General features: G+C 52.5%; 9 protein-coding genes across 9 annotated transcripts; 2 read left to right on the top strand and 7 right to left on the bottom strand.

Annotated features, from left to right (window-relative positions):
• Positions 1 to 155: 155 nt before the first annotated feature.
• On the top strand, positions 156 to 1,663 carry CC84DRAFT_1081374 (tRNA isopentenyltransferase-like protein; the record flags this gene model as incomplete). The annotated part of the gene is made up of 3 exons (XM_018173928.1): positions 156 to 224; positions 276 to 476; positions 530 to 1,663. The coding sequence occupies 3 exons, from the start codon at positions 156 to 158 to the stop codon at positions 1,661 to 1,663; spliced, it is 1,404 nt and encodes a 467-aa protein (XP_018039863.1).
• Positions 1,664 to 1,907: 244 nt separating this feature from the next.
• Positions 1,908 to 3,485, top strand: CC84DRAFT_1082439 (aldehyde dehydrogenase; the record flags this gene model as incomplete). Its single annotated transcript, XM_018173984.1, has 2 exons — positions 1,908 to 2,753; positions 2,895 to 3,485. 2 exons carry the CDS (start codon positions 1,908 to 1,910, stop codon positions 3,483 to 3,485), a joined length of 1,437 nt encoding a protein of 478 aa, XP_018039862.1.
• Positions 3,486 to 3,561: 76 nt separating this feature from the next.
• CC84DRAFT_1137210 (P-loop containing nucleoside triphosphate hydrolase protein) lies at positions 3,562 to 5,003 on the bottom strand. Its single transcript, XM_018176141.1, has 2 exons — positions 4,597 to 5,003; positions 3,562 to 4,531 (listed from the first exon to the last, which is right to left on the bottom strand). The coding sequence occupies exons 1-2, from the start codon at positions 4,739 to 4,741 to the stop codon at positions 3,807 to 3,809; spliced, it is 870 nt and encodes a 289-aa protein (XP_018039861.1). The 5' UTR covers positions 4,742 to 5,003; the 3' UTR covers positions 3,562 to 3,806.
• Positions 5,004 to 7,432: 2,429 nt separating this feature from the next.
• Positions 7,433 to 9,389, bottom strand: CC84DRAFT_1137206 (uncharacterized protein; the record flags this gene model as incomplete). The annotated part of the gene is made up of 4 exons (XM_018176140.1): positions 7,433 to 8,444; positions 8,500 to 9,068; positions 9,116 to 9,291; positions 9,341 to 9,389. 4 exons carry the CDS (start codon positions 9,387 to 9,389, stop codon positions 7,433 to 7,435), a joined length of 1,806 nt encoding a protein of 601 aa, XP_018039860.1.
• A 5,298-nt stretch (positions 9,390 to 14,687) lies between these two features.
• On the bottom strand, positions 14,688 to 17,820 carry CC84DRAFT_1202211 (uncharacterized protein). The gene is made up of 6 exons (XM_018181759.1): positions 17,411 to 17,820; positions 16,622 to 17,308; positions 15,993 to 16,568; positions 15,710 to 15,930; positions 15,402 to 15,658; positions 14,688 to 15,349 (listed from the first exon to the last, which is right to left on the bottom strand). The coding sequence occupies exons 1-6, from the start codon at positions 17,640 to 17,642 to the stop codon at positions 14,782 to 14,784; spliced, it is 2,541 nt and encodes an 846-aa protein (XP_018039859.1). The 5' UTR covers positions 17,643 to 17,820; the 3' UTR covers positions 14,688 to 14,781.
• Positions 17,821 to 18,323: 503 nt separating this feature from the next.
• Positions 18,324 to 19,639, bottom strand: CC84DRAFT_1235008 (uncharacterized protein; the record flags this gene model as incomplete). Its single annotated transcript, XM_018183836.1, has 3 exons — positions 18,324 to 18,474; positions 18,638 to 19,500; positions 19,556 to 19,639. 3 exons carry the CDS (start codon positions 19,637 to 19,639, stop codon positions 18,324 to 18,326), a joined length of 1,098 nt encoding a protein of 365 aa, XP_018039858.1.
• Positions 19,640 to 20,732: 1,093 nt separating this feature from the next.
• CC84DRAFT_1160634 (smr domain-containing protein) lies at positions 20,733 to 21,867 on the bottom strand. The gene is made up of 2 exons (XM_018177543.1): positions 21,682 to 21,867; positions 20,733 to 21,601 (listed from the first exon to the last, which is right to left on the bottom strand). The coding sequence occupies exons 1-2, from the start codon at positions 21,713 to 21,715 to the stop codon at positions 20,847 to 20,849; spliced, it is 789 nt and encodes a 262-aa protein (XP_018039857.1). The 5' UTR covers positions 21,716 to 21,867; the 3' UTR covers positions 20,733 to 20,846.
• CC84DRAFT_1160632 (synaptobrevin) lies at positions 21,706 to 23,175 on the bottom strand. The gene is made up of 3 exons (XM_018177542.1): positions 22,835 to 23,175; positions 21,968 to 22,789; positions 21,706 to 21,870 (listed from the first exon to the last, which is right to left on the bottom strand). Exons 1-2 carry the CDS (start codon positions 22,964 to 22,966, stop codon positions 22,055 to 22,057), a joined length of 867 nt encoding a protein of 288 aa, XP_018039856.1. The 5' UTR covers positions 22,967 to 23,175; the 3' UTR covers positions 21,706 to 21,870; positions 21,968 to 22,054.
• Positions 23,176 to 23,407: 232 nt separating this feature from the next.
• CC84DRAFT_1083401 (uncharacterized protein) lies at positions 23,408 to 23,886 on the bottom strand (the record flags this gene model as incomplete). The annotated part of the gene is made up of 3 exons (XM_018174010.1): positions 23,408 to 23,489; positions 23,547 to 23,674; positions 23,722 to 23,886. The coding sequence occupies 3 exons, from the start codon at positions 23,884 to 23,886 to the stop codon at positions 23,408 to 23,410; spliced, it is 375 nt and encodes a 124-aa protein (XP_018039855.1).
• Between the last annotated feature and the right edge of the window lie 3,571 nt (positions 23,887 to 27,457).

Below are 27,457 nucleotides of genomic sequence, written 5' to 3'. Positions count from 1 at the left end.
AGTCCCATTCGAGTGGTTGAATTGCGTGGGAAGGCATAGGCCACGAACGCGTGTCTTGCTTCTGCTACAAGAAGAAGTTTGGGTTTACCTCTGTTCAGTCTTTCGGTGTCTGCATGATTCGCGCACTCAGACACTACTCCACTGCCAGGGTCAAAATGGCCGTGACTCCGCCATCCAAGCCCCTCGTGGCTATTGTAGGCGCGACGGGAACAGGAAAATCTGATGTAACGCACTTCTATCCACGCTGTGACATCGGTACTGATCACTGCAGGTAGCTGGCTGTCGAACTGGCAAAACGGTTTAATGGCGAGGTGATTAATGGAGATGCCATGCAGCTGTACAGGGGGCTACCTGTCATCACTAATAAGATCACGACGGAAGAGATGAGGGGTGTGCCGCATCATTTACTTGGAAAGATTGGGCTTGAGGAAGAGACGTGGACGGTGGGAAAGTTTGTCGCGAATGCTTTGGGGGTGGTGAGTCTCACTCGCTAGTCACTGTGAAAGATCCTGACCTTGACTGGTTTCAGATCGACGAAATCAGAAGCCGAGGAAAGCTGCCCATACTAGTCGGCGGGACACACTACTACACGCAATCACTGCTCTTCAAAGACGCCTTGGCCGAAGAGCCGAAGCTCAAAATTGAAGATGATCAGTCCGAAAGAGATCCAATTTTGGACAAGCCCACCGAGGTTCTACTTGACAAGCTGAGAGAGGTGGACCCTGTCATGGTGGATAGGTTCCATCCGAACGAACGCCGAAAAATTCAGCGATTGCTGGAGATCTACCTCAAGACCGGGAAGCCTGCCTCTCAAATATATGCTGAACAGCAAAGCAAGAAACAGCTTTCGAAAACCGATGCAAGCGACGCTGCAAGCCTACGATTTCCAACACTTCTGTTCTGGATGCATGCCTCCAAGGACGTCTTGACAGCCCGTCTGGACTCACGTGTAGACAAGATGATCGAAAAGGGTCTGCTCTCTGAAGTGGAGATGCTCCACAACTTCCGCACCGAGTACAAAATCCACACCGGGCAAGAGATCGACGAAACCCGTGGAATATGGGTCTCGATCGGTTGCAAGGAATTTTCGGACTACCAGTACGCTCTCTGCGACGGGTCATATTCAGATGCCGCTCTTGCAAAGCTGAAGCAAGCTGCCTACGAGAAAACGCAAGCCGCGACGAGACAGTATGCCAAGCGACAAATTCGGTGGATATCCATCAAGCTCCTCAATGCTCTTCTTGCAGCTGGCCAGGGAGGCAACACCTTTCTGATCGACTTGCCAGACGTATCGAAATGGGACGTGGCAGCAGTGCAACCGTCCTCTGATATTACCGAAAAGTTCCTCCTTGGTCAGCCTCTTCCAGACCCAGCCACGCTTTCAGAAGCTGCACGCGACATGCTGAACCCAAGACGCGACTACGACTTATCACAGCGCCCAGACCTGTGGGGCAAGCGAGAGTGTGAGGCATGCGGCAAATCCTATTTCAACAGTAACGACTGGATTCTTCACCTCAAGAGCCGGTCGCATAGACACGCTGTGAACGCCAAAAAGAAGAAGACCAACTCTCAGCCGAACAAGACTCGAGACTCAACAGTCGTACTAGAGGATATGGCTGATGTGTTTGAGAGCTCCATGGCGACCTTCCCAATTGAGTCGTGAGACGGGTAGTCTTTCTTACGTGGACAATTGGGCGCACGGCTTAGCGCTCGGCTGTGTGTGCCCCGCTTGGGTTTTGCCCCAGTGGCCCCTACCTTCAGTGTCCAGTTCTGCCCGTGAGACGGGCACCGTATATCTGTGGCACGGGCACCATACTTCTGACAAGAAGAATCCATCGTGGGGTACCTTAAAGATACAAAATTCAAGGACGCGAATAGAGCAGTCCTCCGACTCCATCACCTTCAAGATGGCAAACACCAATCCCGTCCCACTGCTCATCAACGGCCAAGACATACACCACGAGTCAACTTTCGATGTCGTTTCGCCAGGGACAGGCGAAGTCTGTTGGAAAGCCGTCTCCGCGAATGCCGACCACGCCACAAAAGCAGTGCATTCCGCCCAGGCCGCCTTTCCATCCTGGTCGCAAACAAAACCAAGCACCAGATCCGCCATCCTTCTCAAAGCAGCTGACATCCTCGAGAAAAGCATAGAAAAGTATGCAGACTGTATGATGGCCGAGATGGGTGCCGACAGAGGCGCGGCCCAGTTCTTCGTCACTCCCCTTGCGATTGCCATGTGCCGGGACATTGCCAGCCGCATCTCGAGTGTCTGCGGTAGCGTTCCTGTGGTGGCTAAGGAGGGCCAAAGCGCAATGGTTTGGAAAGAACCGTATGGAGTCGTGCTAGGCGTTGTAGCCTGGAACGCGCCATACGTCTTTGGCATCCGCGCCGCCGCAACTGCCATCGCGACCGGAAACACCACCGTCATCAAGTCGTCCGAGATCACACCGCGCTGCTACTATGAGCTGGGTAAAGCCTTTAAGGAAGCCGGGCTGCCTGATGGCGTGTTCAATGTCGTTGCATGTAAACCAGAGGACGCGCCAGTGGTAGTGAACACCATGATCGGGCACCCTGCCGTCAGAAAAGTCAACTTCACGGGCAGTGCAGCAACCGGGAGGAAGATCGCGAGGACGTGTGCAGACCATCTCAAGCCGATCCTCATGGAGCTTGGTGGGAAGAATACAGCTATCGTGCTAGAAGACGCGGATCTAGAGAAAGCGGCGGACGAGTGCTTAGCAGGTGGTTTCTTAAACGTGAGTTTTTTCAGCCCTACACTTCCTGACAGCCACCATATGCCCATGAACCACCCATCCAGAACAAGTAAGACAGCACACACCCCGTATCCTCCTGCCTGCTCTCCGCACCACGCCTACACCCTATTAACCCCAACCCAGGCCGGCCAAATCTGCATGGGCACCGACCGCATCACAGTCCACACCTCTATTGCCCCCGCCTTCACCCAAGTCCTACAGCAGCGTCTCGAAGCCCTCTCCAAATCCTCCCCTTCGCCCCCCATCGTCTCCTCCGCCGCCTCCAGAAAGCGTCTCGACAACCTCGTCGCTTCCGCGCTCTCCTCCGGCGCCCGCGTCATCGCTGGCCCACAAGCCCAATCCTCTCACCCGTCCCCTGCGACCTTCCTCCCTACCATCCTCGCCGATGTCCCACCCACCGCCTCGCTCTACCACGAAGAAGCATTCGGCCCACTCGTTACCCTGTCTAGCTTCGCTACCGACGCGGATGCTATTGCGTTTGCGAACTCTACAGAGTACGGGCTCCACGGGGCTATTTTCTCCCGGGATTTGCGGCGCGCGCTATCTATCGCGAAGAAGCTCGAGGTCGGGGCCGTGCATATCAACAGCATGACGGTGCACGACGAGCCTGCGCTGCCGATGGGGGGCGTGAAGGGGAGTGGGTGGGGGCGGTTTAATGCAGGGGAGGGGATGGAGGAGTTTTTGGTTAGGAAGGTGGTTACATGGGATGATTAGAGTATGGGTCCTGATGACGGGAACCTAACAAGGGAAGCATGCCAGCACGCATATTGGAAGTCACCATACCTTGCTAAGCAATCATGAACGCGATTTTGCAGAGGCCCATGATTGGGTTGAATACTGATGTAGTGACGCATCTACGAACCCAGCCAAAAATAGTACAATGCCGAAAATGCTACCCATGTTGAAGTCCGTGTTGAAAACCGAAATGGGGTATCATCGTTGAGTAGACGCAAAACAGAACGCCGAATTCAAATGCCGCCAGGCCGCCACATTGTTGAATGCAGGCGCTGCCCAGAAAAACACACACCTTCCTGCCTATTTCCCAGGCCTTTTCTCAAGTCCATAACCCCCCTTCCCATCCAGACTCTCATACGTCTTCCCCTCCGTCCTCATCGCATTCCGTGGGCCCCGCTCATCCAAATCCTCCTGCAGCCACGCCAGCACCAGCTCCCCCAGGGCGCTGTTCCCGCTGATGACGCGCTTGTCCTCCTCGCTCTGGACATGCATCTCCGCCATGCTGCCCCACTTCTTGACACGGCCCAGTGACATGTGCACGAGGTGCGTCGGCCACGTCGCGAGGTTGTCCAAGATATGCGTCGCGTAGACGATAGTACACGGCCTCGTGTCCGTCTCCTTCTTCAGGAAACTGAGAAAGTTGCTGCGGGACAGGAGATCCAAATCCACGGTGATCTCATCGAGCAGAAGAATCGTCCATGGGCGCAGGAGCCCCATGGCGAGCTGCACGCGGCGCCGCTCGCCATCGCTGACGGCGTGCAGACGCCAGCGGAGGTCGATGTCGAGGATGCGAACGAGCTCGTCGCGGCGCTCGGGGTAGGCGTTGCCGCCGACGGAGGCGAGCAGCGTGGGCACGTCAATGTCGGAGCGCACAATGGGGTTCAGCACCCACTCGAGACCGAGGTAGGTTACACCTTCGAGGCCAAGCTTGAAGGGGTCGACGCCCGCGATGTGGACCGTGTCGGCGGGGGCCATGCGCTTGCCCGAGAGGAGGCGCAGGAGCGTGGTTTTGCCGGCGCCGTTGGCTGGGCAATTGTTAATTCCGGTACGTTTGGAATACCCAGAGGAAGGGATGGAAGGGCGATCGTACCTCCGATCAGCAGCGTTCTGCTCCCAGGCGGCAACTCGAGGAAAACATCTTTGAGCCCGCTGCTCCCGTCTGGAAACGCATAGCTCAGGTTCCTGACGTCGATGTTCGGCGCGATGCCCTTCTCAATTCTGTTCTGCTGTGCCATTGCGAGTTCTTCGGTGTGGGAAGGAATGAAGGACTGTTAAAGCCTGATTATGAAGGGGTTGCTACATTTTATAGATGGTTCGATGTCAGTGGCACCCCGCGCAAGTGGGACGTTTTCCCTCCGAAAGTGATGATGCTATTACGGGCGCTAGGCGGTTTCCGGAAGGCGAAAATCACGCACCAGCGCGATGCCTTTGGTTCGGCAATTGAGGGTTGTTGTAGGGCGTGTTGGTCGTAAGTCAGGGTGCATATGCGAGGGGAGGTGTTAATGGGTTGGGTTTCGTTCTTCGCTTACGTTCGTACAGCGTTTTCCGCTTTGGTATTCAGCGTTTTCCGCTTTAGTACTCAACGGTCTTCGCCTCGGACATCCAGCTACAGATAACAGGAGTGAATGAGCGCTACCCGGGGACCTTCTATATCAAACAAAGCGATTGAGATTGCTGCAAGTTTGAGCAAAAGCAGAACGCTCCTAGTCCATACAAAGAAAGAATGGTATTCGATAACGAGAAGTATCTACAAATGAGCAGAACAGGAATAATCAAGCCGCTGTAACCCGCTACTGAAACAACTCTTCCAACCGCAACTGGACCATGGGCAAAACATTGCAGTCACTCTGCAATGCCCTCAAATACCGTCAACCGAACGATGATACAGGTCCCATTCAATAGCTTCGTATAGAGGAAGGCAGCCTCGGAAAGACCAATCGCAGACAACCTTCCACAACATACAATATGGGGGCTTACTAAGTGTTGTTGCGTTCCCTACGGACAACAACAACGGAGATGTACGTAAATCGAACCCGGCTTCTATGGCTGGAGATGGCCCACCTGTACGCTTCCACTAACTCATATAGCTCACTGATATTGTTGGAGTCTTTCACTGCGGTCCTCGCTTTGCGAATAACATATGAACCCACAAGGAGCATTATTTGAAAGATACACGCGACCGCGAATTGGTCTCTTTTCACTTATTTCCATTGGATGTTAGTGAAGTCAGCTTCATGAGGTCCTCAATGGACACATGGCATGTGGCACTATGACGGCTGGTTTGCATGTTGTGCTGTCTCTAGAATACATTTCTCAGCAACTGCGTTCACTTAGAATACCTAGCAGAACATTTGATGAACCGAAAAGTTCACGAGGCTAATTCTCTGCATCGCTTGATTGGTTCGCATAAGGGGGCCGCTTACCAGAGCTTTTGATTTGCAGTTGGGGCTGCAGCATAGCCGCCTGCCTGTGCGGAGCTTCAGCTGGATGCTACGAGCTCACCGGTGCAGGTTCAGCCCCCCAGCAAACGAGCTGCGAACGTACGGCTTGGGGCCCCGGGCTTTCTTCATGCGCCACTCCTGACTGAACGACCTTCCTTTCGGTTACTTCCGCTCTTCAGAGGCACAGAACACGAGCTGCTACAGGGCGAACTTTTTCATGTTGACCTTGATCAAGGTGCCACCCCATACGACGCCTTGTCCTACGTATGGGGAGTACTCGCCTGGATACAGCTTTCGATAGTCTGGGCACGAACTACGAATATTGAACAATCTGGATCGGCTCTGCGTTCTCTCAGAAAGGAATATGTCGATCGAATCTATCGGTGGATGCACTATATATCGATCAGAGTAATTTCAGCGAGAGGAACTATCAGGCATCGCTCATGTACGCTATATACAGATAATCCCAGAACGCGATTGCCTCTCTGGGACCGCCAAATCGCGAGATATAGCAGGTTTTTGAACAGATGCGGGAGTTTGAGATTGCCTGTGATGTGAGGGTCCCACAGGTTTGGCTTCAATGGATACGATGATCGAGGAAATTTGGTCGCACTTACGCCATCGCATGGATGGCTACGATGATCACAAGACGGGGTTACTTCGCTATAGCTTGGGACCATTGCTTAATCATATTTGGTTTCGAGAGATCTGGGTACTTTCGGAAATGTTTGTGGCACGTTCCGTCAATATGGTTTCAGACTCTTTGCATCAATACTGGACGGATCTATAAGACACTTTGTGAAGTCGCTGTTTCAGAGCAATCCTTGGATGTATTCTATTGTGGTGGGTTTAGTAAAATAACTGCCAAGAGAACGTTTTCTGCCCTTAGCCAGATATTGGATTTCCATGGCGAGAAAGGACGCTTCCAAGTATGCAAGTATCATTACCAGCCCGCTGAGAGATGCTGACGATGCGCAGTTCAGGATCTGGACCTTCAAAGAATCGTACATCTCAGTCCAGCAAAGACCGAAATGCATATCCCCACACGATTTAATCGAGTACCTTTTCCAGACTCAGAAGCTGGTTCCACATCTCATACCACCAGAATAGTTCACCCACTACCTCGAGCATGGTGAAGGCCATCTCAATTTGAAACACAAGTAATGGATAGATCCCTTGCCAAAACGGGTCGAGACGCATACCTCAGGTTGCTTCGGACCAAATTGGCTGGTGGTCGGAATACTAACTATGGATGTACTGCTATGCGACGTTGCGCTGACTATAGCATAGGCAGTGCAGTTTGATAGTGTCCAGGGCGGAACAGGCACTAACACCTATATCATCGCGTGTTACGCTGCGGGTTTGGGTATTTGGGTGTATTCCTTGGGTGGTAGTTAATTGGAGAATAGCTTTGCAAAACATGTTTCGCTGATGGAGCTGCCCGAGTTTGGAATAGGTAGCATAAATCTCTGTGATTACATAGCCCTAATTCTGACGCAAGTCCTTGATCGCGCCACCGACCTCCTTGTCTCCCGCTCCTAACCTGGCATTGTTCACCGACCTCTCATCCAAAAACTGTATCCTAGGTCCCTCCTTCTCTTCCTCCTCCTTCAGCGTATCCTCACTATCACCCGTCAGTCTCCAAACAGGCGTTTGGGGCATCTGTCTGCCTCTCGACACAGCCCTCGACCCAGGTCTTACATGGGCCGACACGGGCCTTGACCTAGACCATCCATCCTCCAGATCATCAAGTTCATCTCGGCTAACGACTCTCGAAAAGCGGTTATGTCTGACCACACTGTGGGTTCGCGGGTCGACATGGCTGTTTGGAGGCAACGCTTCGCTCACGCTCCTCCTACGCTCCATACTCGGCTCAAGCTCAACGATCGGCTCGACACCCTTCCATCTATATATCAACTCCAGGGCCGGGATACTCAAGCCATGTACTACAATGCTGAACAGCACGAGGAAATAAACCACCGGGCCCATTGCCCGGAGCAAGTCCTCTTCCTCGTGGGTCTCAGCGGCATCAAGCTTCGGAAACAGATGCCGCGCATGCTCGACATAGAACACAGCACCGATGCCAATAGGGCCAAAATACCCCATGAACAGCGCTTCCTGCCAGCTCCTAACCGTGTTCGGCATCGCCTTGTACATGACCATCATCGCGGGAATGCGACGCAGGAGCAAGACCAGTAGGCCTAAGGTAAGTAAGCGACCTATTGTGATGCCCGTGACCTCGGAGTTAAACTCGGACCATGGTAGGATGGCGCCGATGTACATGAAGCCGCCGAAGTTGAGGAGTACGTCGATAGAAGAGTTGACTTCATCGTGGCGAGCGAGAGTCTCGCGTAAGTATGTGCCGTTCCAGTTCATAGCTGCTCCAGCACAGAAGCATGCGAGCAGATCGTCTAGGCCGGCGAGTCCGGTGATTCCGATGGTGAACAGACCAAGGGCCGTGGGATAGAGGAGGAGTGATTCAGTATCGATCCATTTGCTATCAATGTCAGCAAGATCTTTTGTTGTATTCCTTGCCTGATAAGAGTACGAACCGCTTCAGTGTGAAGGATACAGCGAACATGCTAGCAATGCCGAGCACGGCACCGACGACCGCTCCGAGAAGGATGAAGTACAGCCATCCTTCCACGATCCAAATTTCCACTGCCTGCCCCGCGCCACCGCCAAGACGGCCAACATCTGCAGCTCTGCTTGCGATGCGAGAGACACCAGGCTTGAAAGTGACGTCCTCTTCTGGCGCATGGCGAATTAGGTATGTGGCGAGCAGCAAGAACGGGAAGCCGAAGCCATCGTTACTGCCTGCCTCAGCGGAAATGATCTCTCGCAGTGCTCGAGGAACGTATTTGTCGGCGAAAGGACCCTTCGCGATAGCTTGTGATAGCACAGGATCCGTGGATGTGACCAGCGAGGCAATAACCATAGCAGTGAGCGTGGTCAATTTCGGTATCATGAGCTTAATGCAGCCAGTCGTACAGAGCCACATGATGGTCATCACGGGGATGAGGAGAAGAGCCATATCTTTCCAGCGATGCCAGGGGTACTTGGCTGGCAATTGATAGCCCGCCATGACAAGCTGAACGCCAATAACGACGCGGGTCACACCCTGAAGTATGTCAGTGATGCTTAAGGAAGCATCTCGAAAGACCATACCAGCGTGATGTGTTCTGTTTGTTCTTGGACGGCGGAGCCCCATCGCTCCGAGTTGATGAACTTTGCGGCTATAGGTCCAAGAATGATGCCTACAAGCAACGCTGGCAGCGCTTCGCCAAGGTACCATACTTGCTTGATCTTCACTGATCCGAGACCGTATAGGATCGTGAAAGCGCCTGATGAATGTGAGCGAAGAGATCTTTGACGAGCGATAAAGGGTCGCACCAAGCACTGCTATTACGATGTTGAGCTCGCTCACATCAAGGGTCGGCATGGTGATCTCTTGGTCGAAAAGACGCTGCCTGTAGCCTTGAGTGGCGAAAGTGTTCCGTGGGGCGAGGACGTTGCAGGAATTGACGTTCCCAGACGTGCTAAATGCCAGCTAATAAAGTCTTGACAAAAAATCCAGAAGAGAAAAGAAAACACGCGATTGCGGGCCGGCCGATCAATCAAAGTGACATCTTGCAGAGATAAGAAGGAGTCGAGTGTGGTACGTAGCGTCCGTGGAGGCTGAGAATGCAAGAAGCCCGCACGTAAGGTAACCCCGAGCAGGATGCCTAGTTATGTAGATGGCTAAGAAACGGGATGAAACGAGAGGAAAGGCCTGACACAGTAGCCGTCACCCAACTACTGTGAAATACCGGAGGTGGGGGATATACCAAGTCATTCGTCGATCTTCATAGCGCTGGAATTCAAGCTGTGACAGGAGTTGGAACTTTAAGCCCCAGATTGAGCATCGGTGAGCAGATCGATATGTTAAAGCCCACGATACGGTACTTCGAAGGTGCTTAGGTAGTCGATCAATGATTTGCTTTTCATTCAGCCACATGCTTGGTGCGCGGCCACGCATGGCGGCGAGCACAGTGCTGCGGCCGCAATGTTGTCATGCAGCATAATCGACGCCGTCCACGGATCTCGGAATAGAAGTGAGTCTTGGTTTACATGGCGTAGACTTGGAATCGACTCGGCGGTGTCAGGACCTATACCATGATGGTTACACTGAACGCAATCCAGTCACATGGATCGCTGCGAGGTGGCTACCTATGATAATTGTCAAGGACCGTCTTCTCTCCATCTTCTGTCGAGTGGACTGGTGAACCCCGAAAAAAGTGGTGCTGCCTTTCAATCCACAGCTTCAACAACATCCTACTCGAAGGTATTCTACTGATCGTCGCATTCGACTGAAGAGGCACCTTGGCATGCCACCAAGCCGCTCCGCCGCTGGAATCTCCGCCGTCCAAGCCCGCTCTATTGCTCCAAGTTGCCGACATCCGGATGTCTCGCTCCCGTGCTTTCGATTCGTGAGTGTCAGTGGATGGCAGTGAATGTGGCTGGTGGGTCCGCTACGTGGCTCAGGCCGGTGTAGCCGTCTCGTCATTCTTGGTCGCTGGGCAGCGGACGGCGGAAACTTGGCGCGCGATACACCTCACACTGGAGCACCATCCAAACCGGGCATGCATCGCATCATTCCAGTCAGTCTCATAGTGCTGGTCAAACCTTATTCACCGATATCATCTTCAAAGCGTCCTGACTGAAGGAAACCCTGGAATGCATTACCTCGCAGAGCTAATTGCTTCGGCATATCCCGTGACTGCGGAAGCCTCCATGGGGGGCACGTAGTAATGTGTAGCGCCTACACTGCTTTGCTTCGAGCGACGTGACCAGGCAAACTCTGTTATCTCGCCTTTAGGGTCGAGGATCTTGACGAGTTCTTCATACCTATAGAAGGCCGCGACGTCCAGTGGTGTCCAACCGTACTCATCTTTAGGACTCCGATCCTTGGCTCGCCCCAGCGCGAGCAGCAAAGCACCCACATCGCCGGAGAAGGCAGCCGAATGGAGCGGAGACCATCCGTGAGGATCTGCTTTCCTAGCATTAGCCCCAGCATCCATCAAGAGGCGTGCTACGTCAGTGTTTCCTGCTTCAATGGCGCACTGTAGCAGACTGATCCCACGGTGCGTATAGTTCGGATCAAGCCCATTTTCAAGTACTTGTTTTACGCTGGCGTACTGGCCCTCCTGGATGGCATGCCAGACTGGATGTGGCTTGTCGCTGCTTGGGTCCACAGAATCGAACTTGGCTCCGAAGTCCTGGAGCACCTGCATCACTGATGGATCGCCCCATCGTATGGCGAGCTCAACGAGTGTCGTGCCATTGGTGTCGACAATATCGTGCGTGCAGCCGTTTTCAAGGAGGAACCGGACTGCATCAGCCTTTCCGGCCCTGGCAGCCAGCATGAGGGGAGTGTAGCCGTCGATGTTCGCAGATGTGCGGATGTCTATGTTCTCCTCCACAAGATGCTTCAAGATAGCTATGCTTCCTGATTCTGCCGCAACGTGCGCCGGTGTGTTCCCTCGTTTTCCTGAGGCTGTGATGTTGCAACCTAGGTCGTGAGCAGCTTTCCAGAGCAGCACGGCACCATCTCCTTTTCGAGCGGCTTTGTGAGCAATGCAGTCCAGGTCGTTGTCTGCTGCTTCGATGTCGGCGCCCTTCTCATGTAAATATCTGAGAACATTAAGGCCCTGGGAATCGACTATGCAGAGCAGTGGCGTCAGCCTCTCACTCGATCTAGCATTGACGTTGGCTCCTTTCTCTACGAGGAGCTTCGTGGCTTCTAGATCGCTCTCTTGCGCGGCGATGTGAAGTGCTGTAAATCCGTTCTTGTCGACTGCGTGCACATTTGCATTGTTCTCCAGAAGCCATTTCAATGTCGCATATTGCTCTCCTTTGACAGCATGGAAAATTACGGTTTGACCTTTGCCATCGCGAGCTTCCAGGCTGCTTCCTTTCCCATGAAGCTGCTTGATCATGCTGATGTCTCCCGTCCGAGCGCTGAAGTGTAAGGTCTGGATGTTTACTGTATCTTGCCGATTTATCTGCTTGCCACCTTTGAGGAGAAGATTTATCGTGTCCTCGTCGTTGCTATCGAGGGCATAGTCGAGTGCAGTGCGACCTTCTATGTCCTTGTCATTCAAACTCATGCCCTTGCTGACGAGCTTCTCCACCACTGAAGCCTGCCCATATCTCGCTGCCCAATGGAGCAGCGTCGCTTTGTCCACATCTTTATATTCCTCAAAGTGTTCAGACTCAATTAGATACTTTGCCGCATCCACATGCCCATTCTTTATTGCCATCATGATAGCTTCTCCGGAAGATAAGGATGCAGTTGTCTTCGTTTTATCGCTTTTCGAGTCCTGGAAAATTTTGTGGATAATATCTGTTCGACCAGAACTTGCAGCCCACTTCAACACGGTCGTGAATTCATCCTTCGGACCCAGCTCCTGGTTTTCAAGGTCGACAACAGGATTGTAGTTCCTTTCCCCTCGTTGGGGCCACATCTCGCGGAATTTCTCCCAGATCAGAATCAAGACGCCGAGCGGAGCCAAGACAACGATCGTGAGAAGTCTTGCAACTCGCCTTCTCGATCGCAATAGAGTGTAACCTCCCATAGCAATACACATAACTACCAATGAGGTGTAAAGGTAATACAGCCATGATGGATCGTTGCTGAAAAGGTCTACGTTCATGCCGAAAATGCCCTGACTGCTGATAAGTAACGTCCTAGGCTTTCATTGTGAGGGCAGGTTACCGCTGCAAAGATAAGAGGCAGAAATATGAACTAAACTGCCTGTTAGCTGGTATCAATGATGATACATCGTGCGTGCGTACAGTGATCCACGACAGTCTTCGAATACTGTCGTTTTGTTCGCGCGATCGATATCCCTCATCGATGCTAATCAAATTGGTAACCCGCTGGATGAGACTATCAGTTTCATTGATTAGCTCTGTGCAGATCCGATAATCAATGGCTTTGAACCGCTGCATGTATCCGCGGCATACAGCCATGATCTCCCAGTAGTCATCGCGTCCTTCGGTCCACCTCGGATCATCATGGATATTATCAAGGGCTTCCAAGCTCAAAACCTGACTTTGGAGGACTCGACGAAACTCTTCCCAGCGCTGTGCCGCACTGACAAGGTTCCTCACGATGTTGCGATCTTTTTCTAGGCGCTCTTGAAGGACTTCAAATCTCTTCGGTCAAGTTAGAGTTTACCCGTCGAAGTCTTGGATTTGCTTACAAATGAGTCGAGGAAGCGCGATGATGACACAAGAAGTGCATCCCAGTTTTCCAAGATGACTTCAAGTTGAGAGAGCAGATAGTCCAGTGGAGCGGATCGCAATTTGGTCGAATTCTCGTAGTTTTGATATATTAGGGCATCGTAGGCAAACTCAATAGTCTCAACACGCCGGGAGCGGAAGCGAAAAATCTGCAGATTCCAATCTGCCAGGAGGTACCTCTCCTCCCTACAGCTTGATCAGCGCGCCGACATTACGGTATAGTGAACACGTGACCTACTCGTATCCAGAGGATATCATGATTGCATCCGACGTGGCTTCGACTTTCGGCTGCTTAGTTGACGACGGCAAGGTATCTTGTTGAAGAAAGAATTGGAGATTGCGATGAAGTGCCCAATGACCACAATTCTCGCCCTTCGCGCATCTTTGGCACTTGCAGGAGCCCGCATCAGGCTTATTTGTCTTTGAAAAGTCATTGAAGAGACCGTACGGGAACAACGAATAGCGTGGGAAGTCGAAGTGCTCGAACAGGGTCACCAGCAAGGCAGTGGGACATTTCGGCCCATACATGAACAGCCGGCAACCTTGATCATTTTCCGCTTCGGGAAACATCTTGGTGTAGCGACCGAGCGTCTCTGCAGTGAAAAAAGACTTGGGGTCGTCGCCGTCCTGGATGGAGACTGCCGAGAGCGCATCGACCTTGGATGCATGCTGCGGTGGCCGCCTGTTCAGCGCAGTTTGTTCTGGTTTCCAAGGCGCATCTGATGCCGCTTGCATGGGGACTGTGGGGTAGTACTGTGTCGACTGCTGCGGTGTTACTTGCGGAGGTGCGCCATAAGTATAAGGTGGTCCTGACTGGTAACTTTGCGGTTGCGGTATGGACGAGTATTGCGATGCGCCATTTGGGGGACCTGCAGAAGCTGATGGGTACGAATATGCGCTCTGAGGAGGCAGAGCATAAGGTGATGGGTATGGCACACTCGCGCTCTGAGGTAGCGCAGCGGGCGCGCTGTAGTATTGAGGTGCATACTGGTTGGAATAGTTAACTGGATATGGCGCCGATGTGCTCTGGCCTGGCAAAAGCGCAAATGCATAGTTTTGATTGAAATTCGGTGGAGCTGGCGCTGACGAGTTCTGGCGTGATGGCGGGGGTGGTGGTTCTGAGCCCATAGCAAAAATATGGCGTCGCCTTGTGCGACACAGTAAAATCGAAGTCCATGGTCACGAAGTCGCTCGGAGGGCTGTTCCTTTATGTTTTTCAGACGAGTTCAGCTGGGGGCTTTAGCTGCCTTCGGTAAAGAGCCTCGTATAATACGAGGCACTTGATTCAGCCACGGTGTATCCAGAACATTTGAGGCTTGCTCCTCGCGAGGACCCAAATCTATAAATAATTGGCATTTACTACAAAAGATGTAGGACACGTAAATTGCATGAATGAATACATATGCCAACAAACTACCATTGCGATATGTTCCCATAAGTGTAGCTCACCCCGGCCCCATGAAGTAACAATTCATCTAGAAGTATAGTCTATCAATCTCCTAAACACGAAAACGGAAGCTCTTGCTTCCTGTAGTCGATCCGCAAAGCTAGCTACTCTTCCTCAAATCTTTCAAACTGTGCTCCCACGCCCCACTCAGCTTCTCATTCAGCTCGTACTTCACCGCGTCGCCCTCTCCCAGCACCGTCACCGTCTTAAGTCCCACGCCCGCATGATACCCAAATGTACCATCCATCCTCAGCGTTCCTCCATCATACATGAAATCAATTGCACTGACCGCCTCCTGCTCTAGACTGACACCATCGTCCAAGTAAAGCTTTCCCCATGCCTTATCCTCACCATTCGGTGCAATGATAAGTTCAAAGTCTTGCTTACGTAGAGCGGTAGTCGTGTTTGCGCTAGCGACACGCAAGGGGATGATGTTTCGGCACTTGATGTGCACTGGGATATCGCTAGTGCTCAGGTTGGAGTATGTGGTTTGTGTGGCGGTGGGAGTGACGCGTTTCAGCGTGTGGAAGTCCCAGAAGATGTCATTGGGGAGGTAAAAGGACACGGAGTCGGAGTCTTTGTCGGTCACAGGAGATACGAGTAGCGCGGGTCCGAAAAAGAATTGCGCGTCGATGGTCAGGGTCGCGGGGTCGTTCGAATAGTGCATCCTGGTGTACATGTCAGGGAGGCCAAGGCATGAAAGAATGCGGAGAGACTTACCAGACTGGGGCGAGCATGGGTGTACCATCCGTGCTTTGGAGGTGCATGGCGGTGTATATATAATCAAGAAGACGGTAACGCAGGTCGATGGCTTTACGGGCTGCGGCGGCCACGCTATCCCAGCGGTATGCCTCCTGCGATATCGCTCCATCTACATTGTGGTTCCGGTAGAACGGGTAGAACGCGCCGAGTGTTGTCCAGCGGGCACATAGGCTTTCTGTTGTGTCCGAAAGGAAGCCGCAAACATCTGCGCCGGCCTTGACAATCGTTAATCAATGGAAGTGCTGAGAGGACTCGCATAGACTCACCATCGGAATCTGGAAGATAGAAACGAATTGCAAAAGGTGACGGATGGAGATGATGTACTGATCCCATGCCGAGATATTGTCGCCCAGCCAGTGCCCCACGTAAGTGCCAGCACCTGGGTAGGTAGAGCGCGTGATGACCATCGGCCGGAGACCGGGACGGCGCTCAAGCATCGCTTTTTGACTTGTCTTGCTCATCATAGTGCCGTAGAGGTTGTGTGTGTCTAGTAGAAATGGCAGTGTTAACATGTTTGCCAGGCCACTTAAGGATAAAACATCCACTCACCATACTCTGCCCAACCGCCTTGGTGAACAATGTCGGTTCGAGCGGTCTTGTTGCTTAGCACGCCAAACTCGTTGTGGATTTGATACTTCGGATCTAGGAGATTCCTGTTGGGAAGACCCTTCTTCGAGCCGCTGTCCTGTCGCACCTCGACGCTTCTCTTCGCGGAGGCTCCGGGATTATCGCAGGGCCACTCGCAGAAGTTGCTCGGCTCGTTCATATCGATCCACAGTGCGTCGATGTCCACACCTCTATCAGCGTCGAAGAAAGTGGCGAATTCGTTGTTCCAATAATCTTGCGTCTTCTCATGAAACCAGTCTGGGAATGCGGTAACACCCGGCCATACGACTCCCTGGTAGATCGATCCACTGCTATTTTTCAGGAATATGTCGGCTTCTTTACCCTTGTTGAAGGCATCATAGTCTTGGTATGCTACTGCTGGATCTACCATAACAATGTAATGCTGATCGTTGGCGTGCAGATTTGAAACGAGACTACGCATCTTGTCGAGTGGGAAGCTTTCGCCCAGTGTAAATACCTTGTGGCTATCCATATAGTCGATATCGGTCCACATGGTCTCTGCGGGGTCTCAGTCAACATAATTTTGTCGTCTTAGCGTGATGCGGACGTACCAAGTGGGATATTGGCAGCACTGTAGTTCGCGATCACAGCCGCGACTTCGTCCGCGCTCTTGTACCCAAACCTACACTGGTGAAAGCCAAAGCCCCAATACGGCATCATCTGCGCTCTGCCGGTGATCTCGCTATACTCGCGAGCAACATCCATCGCTGAAGGGCCGGCGAGAAAGTACAGGTCGATGACTCCACCAACGGTGTTGTACTCGAGATACTGGTCATCATCATTATTGATCAGGATATCCATTCCATTCGAATTGAGCAAGAACACGCCGTGAGAATAGTCGTTTCGACGCTCAAAGTAGACAGGATGCTGACCATAAAGGTTGGACTTCTGAGGAACACCACCAGCATCGCGGTTCCACATCGTGCGGACGTAGTCTGATGTCGGCAGTCTCAGAGGATCGGTGTGTTCACCGAGGCCGTACAGGTAGGGATTCTCCGGGAGCGATGTACGCAGACGGATGTATTGGTCTTCAAAGACGATTTGAGATCCTTTGGTGGTGAAGATTACTTCCTTGTTGGACTTCCGCGTAACTGTGAAAGAGAACGGTGACTCTTCGATGGTGATCTCCACTTGTGATTCGTCGGATGTGACCGAGCCTGTAGGTCGTGGCAGCACGAAGTCTGGTACTTGATACACCTGCTCATCTTCGTCGTATATGATGACATGAAGGCGAGAATCTGAATCCCATCAGCGTAAGTCCAAAGCCATTGCGATCACGGTACAGTCTGTCGCATCGAAACGCGCTGACAGAAGAATGCCTGATCTCTGTACCGGTTTACCTGTCTGATAAGATGCCTCAAACTTTAGGTCGTGTAGATCTGTGCCATACACGTTACATTCAGCACCGGCAAGCGTTAAATCCGCGGTGATGCCTCGGTCCGTGTTCTGCACATTGCTCGCAGTGTAACCAGGACATTCATCCACTCTTCTTACCGGAGCCGACTGCGTCCATGGCACCAATGCAGACCCCAAAAGGAGCCATGTCCGAAGAAACGTCAATGAAGCGGGCATGACCTCGAGGTAGGCGACGGCGGAGCTGTTGCTCGAGAACCACGTCTGGCCTATATAATCGACTGAAATGCAGCATGGCTTAGCTCCTACCTACCCTTTATGGAAATGAAACATGGATCTTAGTGGATGGAGGGTGGCTGCGTTGCCATGGGGCGTATCACGGGGTTCAATGGCTGGTTTCTTACAGGTCGTTGCGAGAACGTTCATGATTCGCTAAAAATCCTCACTGGCCGAGGACTGGCAGAAAATTCCTGTATCCGGAGATTGCGCAGAAGCTCAATGAGGGACTGCAGCAGGAGGAAAAGTCGAATGCTGAGTTTCCGCCCCAATAGATGTCGATCTGCCTTGCGGAAGCGGCTAGAGAGGTTTCTCGTGCGAATCAGAGATGGCTACCACTAGGGATGCCGAACAATCTCGCGCGTGAGCCTCAAGTCGGGATTGCAGGCCTAGATATGTACTTGTTGACTGTTTGATGTCATGATAAGCTCAGGCTGTGCATGCTTAAAGTCACGATGTGTGTGGAGGAGGAAGAGTGAAGATGCGTTTCGAATTTAGTGTAGATCTTCTAGTACTCAACAGGGTTAGCGCTCAAGGGAAGATCAACCTTTCCCCGCATGCGCAAAAACACCACGATGCAACCGTGTGTGTGCACTCTCTAGCCAACCTGCCATCGCTGAACACTCATGCACACCAGTCAACGTCGCCTGAAATTACAGTTTCTTTCGAAAGTTGAACGAAATGCTCAAAGTGTATAATTAGAACCATGTTCAGAGAAGGCAAGTGAGAAGTGTTCCAGCCAGCTATCACAAGGTTCCCATCGCACATTAGCAAACTAGAAGACGTAGTTTTTAAGAAACTAGTTTCGTTCTATGGATCATATTATCATGATCTGGCCATTCGCAGCGCGCTGAGTACTCTAGAAATGCCATCGACGGCAAGCATGCAATTTAGACTCGTATACCTGAGCAGAACAAAGTAAACGACTGCTAACTTACGCGAAGTCAAGCCTGATGCTATTACTCGGGCCGTCGAACGAATCGCACTTCTTCTCTGATGGCTTGCACGGTTGTACACCGAAATGGTTAGAGAGACGCCGTCGCTTGAAGCCAGGCCCTCGGTCCATGATGGACCCACTGATCACCGGAGTGGTGGAAGAAGGTCCGGTCTCCGCTGCCTGACTGCCTGCAATACTAGAGCAAGATGAAACGCCCGCACGATTCCTGCCATCAGTGATGTTCATTGATGCAAGTCTTTGGTTTGGATCGAGTGAGACGCCCTTTTCCAGCCTTACAGCAGGCCGCATAACCTTGACGTGTCTGATAGTTGATCCCTTTCGAACGACCTTGGTTTCAACAACATCCATTACCTCCTCAACCCGGGCTATCTCTTCTTGTTTCTCCTCTTCCCGTATTCGGTTCCGCTCTTGCTCCCTCTTGAACTCCCAGAAATCCTCAAATGCATCCTTGAGCAGCCGCTTTGTATCGTCACTAATCCCAGACCTTATCATCTTTCCCAAACTCAGACCAGACGAATGCGTTCCGATACTGGGAGGAAATTCTTTTTTGCGAACCATTGCAGTCTTTCGTGGCTCCACCTTTGCGTCTTTGAGAGCGTCGGCTTGCTTCCTCCTAAAGAGGAGTCGTGCTCCATTGCGGGCATTCGCCGGTCTTCTTGAGCTTAGTTCCTTGGTAGCCACAGCCCCTGGTCGTGATGCTCCAGTGGATAAAGTCTGTTCCCGAGACTCAGAGACTGTTGTTGCATACTCTGGACCTGCGCGGAATTGTTGATGGTCTGGCGCCGACAAACTGCCCTCAGTCGTAGGCGTTTGCTTTTCTGCATCTTCCAAGACCTTTGGCGTCTAATATGGTGTTAGATACAAGGCAATCGGTGGCAAAGATCCTTCAAGTACGAACCAGTCGTTTTTGACATGAGAAGAGTTTGCGGATTGTGAAGCGGCTTGAGCGTTGTTGCGTAGCATCTGACGCTGGCGGGGCCATGTCGCAAGCGGGACTGTGTACCCGAGGATGGATCGAGCGTAATGTGATTTGAATACCAGTATACTGGGTAAAATAGCGAGTTACTGATAACAATGTGGGTTAAGGCAGTGCGTACACAAAACGCACGATGGGGTTCCAAAGGCGAAGGTGGAAGGAGCGACGCAAGTGGCAACAACCCACAGATTCCTTAAGATGGTCAACCTCGCTAGCACTAAGTAGTTTTCGACTACATAGATGAGAGTCATCAATCGCGGATGGTGCATTGGTGCTGGGGGAAGTCATCGACGAGTGTGTTCGGTCAACAGTTTCAACAATGCATTGACGTAACATTATTTGCCCAATGGAAAGCCCATTGTTTAGAAGCTAGGCATGACCTCAATCTCGGAGGCACTGTGTTCGCTTCCTGCCACGCATCACTTGATCTCGGTGAGCACCTCCCATCTATGCCTTGAACAAGTAGCCCGCAGCCAAACATAGACTTGAGAGAATAGTGAACGTATTAGTGAAACCGCCAACTCTGGCTAAGTCTCAAATCATGAGAGCGCGATTGTTCATGTAGCGAAAACCCAGCATCAATCTTTGAAGCAGTCTAGAGCAACAACTTGATAATGATGCGTTCATGAAGGATCTTGATGCGTGAAAACACTTGTGACTGGCAAGATGCGTCTAAGTTTGATTCACCTTATTTCTAACATAAGGTCTTGCATCGCCGTGAAGACGTTCCAGGCTGGTTGGGAAGCTTTTTGTTGAGACGGGTCTATGAACAATACTCAGATTATCCAGCAGTCACTACGTAGACAATATCATGAAGTACAATGTTGAACACTCCGCAATCACTGCCGACACCGAGCCCCGCTCGCTCATTGAAGACAGTTGAGGAGCTACCGCAAAACTTGATATAGAAGCCGTATGGTAGGCTCCAGCCCCACGATCCACACCCCAGGTTCATCACGACCACCCCCAACCATGAACACATTGCATAAAGCCTCCCGATCTCCGATTCGCATTCAGTGGTTGCGCAGATCGGCGTGCAAGAGGGGGCACTCAGAGCGAGCACCAACACCAGTACACCCACAGCAACGCACGCATAAACTCTCAATCCCAAGAACAACCCTTTCATTGCCACACCATATCCAAAATCCATCTACTTACAGAGGCTTGCGCCCCACCTAGGGTATCATTCCATCGCCTATGCAAATAGCCAAGCCTACATGACAACACAGCACCCCTTGAGCGCCCTGAACAGCTTCGGCAGCCCCTTCTTAACCATCTCCTCCATTTCATCGTTCTGATTATTCTGCTGCTGGTGCTGTCCACCGTGTTGTTGTTGATGCCCACCAGCATGCTGTCCCCCATGTCCGCCGTATTGCCCACCGTGCTGCTGTCCACCATGCTGCTGCCCACCATGGTCATTACTGCCAGGATACCCACCATAGCTCGGTGCCTGGGGCGGTGGCGGCATACTGCCGACAGCCCCACCCTGCAGATTCACATACATCCTACCCTCGTTCTCCTCCGTCGCATACTGCAGCCCCAGCTCCCTACACACTTGCTCGACCCTCGGCTTGATCTTCTGCACATGCCCGCGACTATGATTTCCCTTCCCTACGATAACATGCAAGTGCGTCTGGCCCTGCCTTCTCGCCTCTTTGATGCGCTCCTCTAATACGTCCTCAGCTTCCTCCACGAACAGCCCGTGTAGATCAATTGTATCGGACGCGACACGGCCCTCGGAGTTGTTGGCGCGGAAAATGAAGTCGCGCGCTTGCCGGTTGTAGGCGTCCATCTGCGCGGCATGGCGCTTGCCTTGTTCAGAGAGCTCGTGGGCGCGCGCGCCGTCGCCGGACTCGTAGGCTTGGTGCGCGCGGTCGAAGCAGGAGGAGCGCTGGGCAGCTTCTTGGCGCGCTAGGTCGCGGAGGCGGTCGTATTCCGCTTCGGTGTCCGAAGAGGAGTGGTTGAGGGCTGGGAAGGTTGTCAGTGGGGTGCTGGATAGGTACAAGGAAAGCTGGGTGTATGCAGTACGCTGTGGGATGGTTGCGTACCGCGAGAGCCCAATTGCATCATTTCCATAGCCATGTCGTGGTAGAGATATGAGGACCGAGGTGGCAGAAAAAGCTGCAAGTGAAGTTGTTGTGCTTTGGTTGCATCCAAAACAGGGACGGAAGATCGACGGTGCCAAGAGATGGGGACGCAGGATGAGGCGCGGTCCAGATCGGCGGATCGGCCTGTGTCTATGACTGTCAGTTTGCAGCCCTCGAGACAGCTCAATGCCGCTTAAAATAATTGAGCAGTGGACATTAGGATGGACGGAGAGAAGGTTCACTCAACCTGAAGCTGCGTAGATGTCGCATACGCGACTTGTGTATTGGGTATCTTGATGCAATTCACCGACAATTGCCGTTGCGACAACAGCTGCTAGAATCTGATTTTTGGCCCCACGAATACGATCAAGAAGGCAAAAACCCATAGCCCAAAGATCAGAGCGTATAGTTTCATGCGATCCCACCAGCCCTTGCCTTCGGTCATTCGTCTGAGCGTACCCATCTTTTGGCCTGCTGCCTCCATGCCCAGCGCGTTCTTGTCTAGCCCTGACAGAGCGCGATCTACGACGCTCTTGTCCCCTTCGAGTGTCTGATGGAAGTGCAGTGACTGCTGCTTCAATTGCTTCGCCATGTCGAGTAGGCTTGTCTCCAGGGTCTCCTGCTCGCTTCTGTGATCTGACAAGACGGCGTCGGTATGTGCCTCGCCCGTTGTTGTTTTAGCTTTCGAAGGGAACAGTGAGTTACCCGTGGCTAATGTATCTGCGTCTTGCGCACCAGCTCGCCGCCGCAATTCGTTTGAAAGACCTCGTGCCGCGTTTTGGAGCATTTCGTTGCCTTCCCCATCAGTTGAGTTGACCTCGAGCCCGGCGTCTGCGGCCCTATGCGGTGCATACGAAGGGAAGTTGTCCTCTTCCTCCTCTGAGTCCACCGAACCGTCCGATTCTGAGTCGTCGAGCTGGTCAAGCTCGTATAGGCGCTGATTCAGCTGTTTGATGAGGTCGCGCTTCTTCTGCAGGTTGGTCTGGAGGGCGGACTTTTTGGTTTTAGAGGGAAGGGAGGATGCGGAATGCTCGAGATTGAGGAGTAGTGTGCGCGCGTGTTCGACATTCTAGGTAGTCAGCACCTGCAATCGGATAAGACTGCAGCTTCATACCGCTCTTGTTCTTGCGCGCGTGTACGGTGACTTCCGGAGTTCAGGTGCAGGTTCGATCAGGATGTTGTGCTCTAGCCGCGATAGCATCCTGTTGAGATTTATGGGCGTTGGGTCTGGAAAGTCTGTCGCCATGTTTAGGCAGCCTCTGTTTCAGGCAGTCCTGGAGAAAACAAGGCTGTAATGTGTATATGTGGATGCAACGCGTATGCGCACGAGTCCTGTTGTGTGATGGGCTATGAAACGCGTCAAGAAGAAGTGGTATTGGGGCCTGCCTGGAGTTCGTGACAAGTGGAAAGTACGTCAGTCCCCACGCGACTGGTCCAAGCTCACCACCATGCGGGGCAACACGCAAGCGATTGCAAGTGTAGTATCGAGTAATGTGCATTCATGTCATCAGATCTCATTTTCTGTTACACAATCTCATAATATACAGGTAGCATCTCGAACTAAAGCACAGAAACAAACGGCCCTCGTTCACACCGTCAACCACTCATTCTCCCCACAAGCAGTCACTTCTCTTCAAGTCGGTTCTTTTCACGCATCAGATCACGCCCAACTCCACGTGTGAAGAGCTTACTCCGTCCGAAGTGTTGTTACGTCACGCGGCTCCTTCATTTTGGGTGGTGATTTGGGAGCGGATGGTCCGCGAGTGAAACTGGAGTGGTCTTTAGTCTGCTATCCTTCATGACCATGTTGTGTTTGTTGAGCTCACTTGTTCCACATCGTGCCAAACATGCCAACTTTGCCATATGAGTCTTGCAGACTGGATCTCCTGTTCACACTCGTCTCATCCTGGGGCCGCTTCAGTGCCTCAAGGTTTGCAAATTTGCTTGTGGATGACTTGCATTGTTAGTTGCATTGACAGCATGGAGATGTGGTTGTCTCACCCTCCTTCGCTCCGATGTTGGGGAGCCCGAAGTTGAGCTGATCGATGAATCCGACGACCTTCGGTCAGCGTCCTGCTTTGGGGCGGTGGGCATCATTGGCGTGGTGTTGTCTCCAAAAATTTTATGAGTCTGGCTGGAATACTTCTGGTGGAATGGAGAAGGCATGGCGATTTATGTATGGAGAGATTCGAGATTTGAGTTCTGATTGTAGCTGTGAATGATAGGGTAATGATCGAGAATCGAGACTCAGGTGCAGGACAGCGTAGCCTTGATAAGAGCCACTGTTCAGCTCACCCCACAATGATTCCTAGAGGAATCATATGAGCGTTACGCTGTGCAGCGCGATCGAACCAATGGGCTGACGGATTCAGCTTCCCCGCATTGTTCGCGATCTTAGCTTGGACCCTGCATTACAGTAACAATCATGACATGGAGGAAGCCAACAAAGGAGAGGATGGACCGGTAATCCAACGACGAGTAGGATCACTAGAAATCGAACTGCGTCCGCCCTAACCATACGAGCTGCGTTCTTTACAGCCCGCTCGACATCTGGCTTCTTGAACTGATAGGGAGAAGTTGACTGGCTACCTCTCTCCGACTTTGTCAGCATGCTGCATATCATGAGATCCAAAGACGCAAAGCTTGCGTATCGCGGGCTTATCAACCGGACCGAACGGTGCTATTAGAAAGCCACAATGCCCATTGCGTTATTGGGTTTGGAGGGTCATGCGCGATCCGCAGCAGAGGCTCGGGAAGTGACCCTTCCGTCTCCGTGAGATCAACAACGAGATCAACAACAGGAATATTGTACTGAGTCAGGGCGGAGTCATGGTTGCAACAGATCTGCTGCGGGTTTCTTCCGAACGACCACAGAGGGCTGATGGTGTTGCGAATGAGACGTGGTACAACCCACTGCTAGCTTAGGACCCACCAAAATCTCTCTGCTATTGATGTCATCCGAAGGAGTCCTTGTTCATGGTCAGATTGGTGTTGAGCGGGAGCCCTGACGATCGTTGAGCTCACGTGTGACGGCCAAGGTGGTGGCTGTGGAGGAGCCGTGCTATGATGATGTCATAGACACGTGCAAGGCAGCAGTCATGTGATGCCGAGGCCTCTATTATGTCAGCAGCAAGTTCGGAATAATTTGCTCCGGGCGAATTTTTTTGACTACAAGCCTTGTCCTTCCTTCGCAGCAACAACCCGTTCCACACCTCTTCTTTTCTTGTTGAACGTGGTCAAACTTTGTTGCAGTATCCGGTATGGCCTTCTACAATCTGTCAGCACACATTAGTCGGATAGGGGCGACCGCAGCATTATGAGGCTCGTCGTATGTTTGGGCAGCAATCGACTTTGGGCTTCCTGTGTCAAAGATTGACAGGGACCAACCCGTATCTGCCACACCCTTTCAAGGTCTGTTTCGGCGCCTTCCCGAACGCTCCATGATCGGCACGCGGTGCCTCGAGTCGGGCCGTCGGTCGGGATTGTTCCTGACCTGTGCCAAAGCTCATCCTCCTGTTCTCAACCTTCAGCATCGCTGATATAAGATGGCCTGGATGAAACTAATGCGATAGCTGAACTCTGTTTATGAGCTGTCATGGCAGCGCTTCCAGCGTCCCCCTGTGGCCCTACAAGAAGCCGGCCAATCCGAGCAGGTACGTAAGCTTGTCTTTTGCTCACCCACGCTTCCCTGATGAATACACAAACATAAGCATAGTTCAACCGAGACCAAAGGTCGCTGCGGATGAAACTTGATTGTCTTTCGCTCCTATCTGATTACACGCATCCATACTTTTCTCTTGCACGAACCAAAGGAGCTCACGCTGACCCTTCAAACAGGCTGCACCTTGCATCGAACATGACAGGTGCTTCTGTGGCACAAAGCCGTCGTGGCTCGCTTCAGTGGGCCGAGCCATGTTACCAGACCGCTTGTCTCGACACGCTCGATGACAGTATGTCGTACGTTGTAATATGTGTCACTCCTAGCCCGAAAAAATGATTGCTACACCTGCTCCGTGTAACTGTGATTTACACCTCCACTCGTCACTTTTCCTCTGCTCCATGCCAATATGCAGCCTTCCCGCGCCATTGACGCAACTGCCTGATTGCGTCCGCGGCCTGGAAGCAGCACTGCCAGGCCCATGGCAGGAAGACGGTTGAAGGGAGAGGTGCCCGCGTGTGACTGGCCGAGAAGCCGTCTCAATCAAATCCACACATGCTGCTAGTTCCGCAAGAGCGATGTTTAATAGTTGTCCGTGATGCGTGCTGCTTTAGAACCGTCTGGGAACCAGTTTCGGCGTCACCCTGGTGCTGGACCGAAAAAGCAGGCATGCAATATTCGCGCCATCCTGGTCGGTGCCGCAGTCCGCGACGTTGGCGGCGTTATCGAGCCGGCTTGCCTCTGCGCGCATTTCGACGAGCAGCGAGGATCCTTCCTGGGATTGGCACGGTGTAACTGAGCACGGATGTTCGCTCACTTCCAAATTGCCAATCCCGGGCTGTGCCTCTGGCGAAGCGCCTGCATATCGCCGCGCCAGCACCTGGAGCGCGCCTCTGAGCAGTGCTCACGGACGGGCCGGAGCATGCAACTTCGCACCAGTCGTGCTCGCTCGGCGCGCGAAGAATAAGAACCTGGCTGTCCCCCTCCTGGGCGTCGGCCAATCTGCCTTGGAAGACGAACGACTGCCCAGCGACATGGCCCCACCTTTGGATGCGTTGTCACCGTAGCGCTATCCCGTATTTGTGTTCTCAGACGCACGGCTGACCGGCCGCTCCTCGTGTCTTGGTTTTCTACTCCCGCCCCCCCCTCGTCGCTCCTCTGCCTCGCTCACTCCTACACGACAAACGCACGACACACTTTCTGCACGCAAAATTCACCTCTGCCACCGCGACTCAGCGAGAATACCGACAAACACAAGACTTTGTAGACACACAAGAGCCCTTGCTCAGGATGTCAATTCGGAGCCCAGACGGAAGCCCTACCAGGTACTTACTGCCCAACGGTTTATCCCTTTTGTTCTGCTTTCACACGCACGTAAAATCATGTATGAGACAGTACTGTATTTTCCTATGTTTGTTTTGTTTTTGAGCCATACAGCACCAGGCCATTGCAACCCGCTATGGAAGCCACAGGATGGACACATTCGACCCAGGACTAAACTCCCGTTCCATGGACACTCCAAGGCCGCTTGCTTTCCTGCTCTGTTTTGCCGCGGTTTCCTGTTCTTGTTCTACGCCGACTGCGCCGTCAGTCTGGAGGCTCATCCGCGTGCCCATGCAGCGGCGGTAAGTTCAACCCTATCAGGATGTAAAACTAAGCTCTAAGCGCCGACCTCGGAACTCCGATCGTCAACCGCTCAAAAGTCGGTGAGCACGAGGAGCCATCCAGGTACTGGTCACTTGGCGAGCATCGCAACTAGTGTATTTCCGACCACGCCAAGGTGGGTCTAGCAACACGGCACCTCAGCAAAGTCGTCTATTATGATTGTCGACGGAGCTTGATGGTGTGCGAACGTGCCAACATCCCGTAGGATCTAGGACTACCAACTGCCCCCGCGTTGCACATGTCGTTGATGTTCCATGAGGATACCTAAGGAGAAGTCAGGACACCAGCCCATGGATTGTACCCGGTCAGAACCACGGAGCTCACGGAAGACGCTGCAGACCAAGGCAGCTGTCGACCCTGAAGTACGTATAGAAGGCACAAATTTGCCTGTCCCATCCAACCCATTGATCTCGC

The sequence above is a fragment of the Paraphaeosphaeria sporulosa genome (assembly GCF_001642045.1).
Source record: "Paraphaeosphaeria sporulosa strain AP3s5-JAC2a unplaced genomic scaffold CC84scaffold_2, whole genome shotgun sequence".
NCBI classification, from domain to species: Eukaryota; Fungi; Ascomycota; class Dothideomycetes; order Pleosporales; family Didymosphaeriaceae; genus Paraphaeosphaeria; species Paraphaeosphaeria sporulosa.
Note: the sequence above shows the minus strand (reverse complement) of the source record. Positions and strands in the feature narration are given on the sequence as shown.

What these genes read in the sequence shown, in the direction of transcription:
- CC84DRAFT_1137210 (XM_018176141.1), bottom strand. Translation starts at nt 4,741, where the DNA reads ATGGCACAGCAGAACAGAATTGAGAAGGGCATCGCGCCGAACATCGAC. An exon ending in CAGAACGCTGCTGATCGGAG is followed by an intron (nt 4,532 to 4,596) that starts GTACGATCGCCC and finishes ACAATTGCCCAG; the next exon opens with CCAACGGCGCCGGCAAAACC.
- CC84DRAFT_1202211 (XM_018181759.1), bottom strand. Translation starts at nt 17,642, where the DNA reads ATGCCCGCTTCATTGACGTTTCTTCGGACATGGCTCCTTTTGGGGTCT. An exon ending in TGAGGCATCTTATCAGACAG is followed by an intron (nt 17,309 to 17,410) that starts GTAAACCGGTAC and finishes GATGGGATTCAG; the next exon opens with ATTCTCGCCTTCATGTCATC. An exon ending in AGGCGGTTGGGCAGAGTATG is followed by an intron (nt 15,931 to 15,992) that starts GTGAGTGGATGT and finishes CATTTCTACTAG; the next exon opens with ACACACACAACCTCTACGGC.
- CC84DRAFT_1160634 (XM_018177543.1), bottom strand. Translation starts at nt 21,715, where the DNA reads ATGGCTATGGAAATGATGCAATTGGGCTCTCGCG. An exon ending in GATGCAATTGGGCTCTCGCG is followed by an intron (nt 21,602 to 21,681) that starts GTACGCAACCAT and finishes CAACCTTCCCAG; the next exon opens with CCCTCAACCACTCCTCTTCG.
- CC84DRAFT_1160632 (XM_018177542.1), bottom strand. Translation starts at nt 22,966, where the DNA reads ATGGCGACAGACTTTCCAGACCCAACGCCCATAAATCTCAACAGGATG. An exon ending in CGCGCGCAAGAACAAGAGCG is followed by an intron (nt 22,790 to 22,834) that starts GTATGAAGCTGC and finishes CTGACTACCTAG; the next exon opens with AATGTCGAACACGCGCGCAC.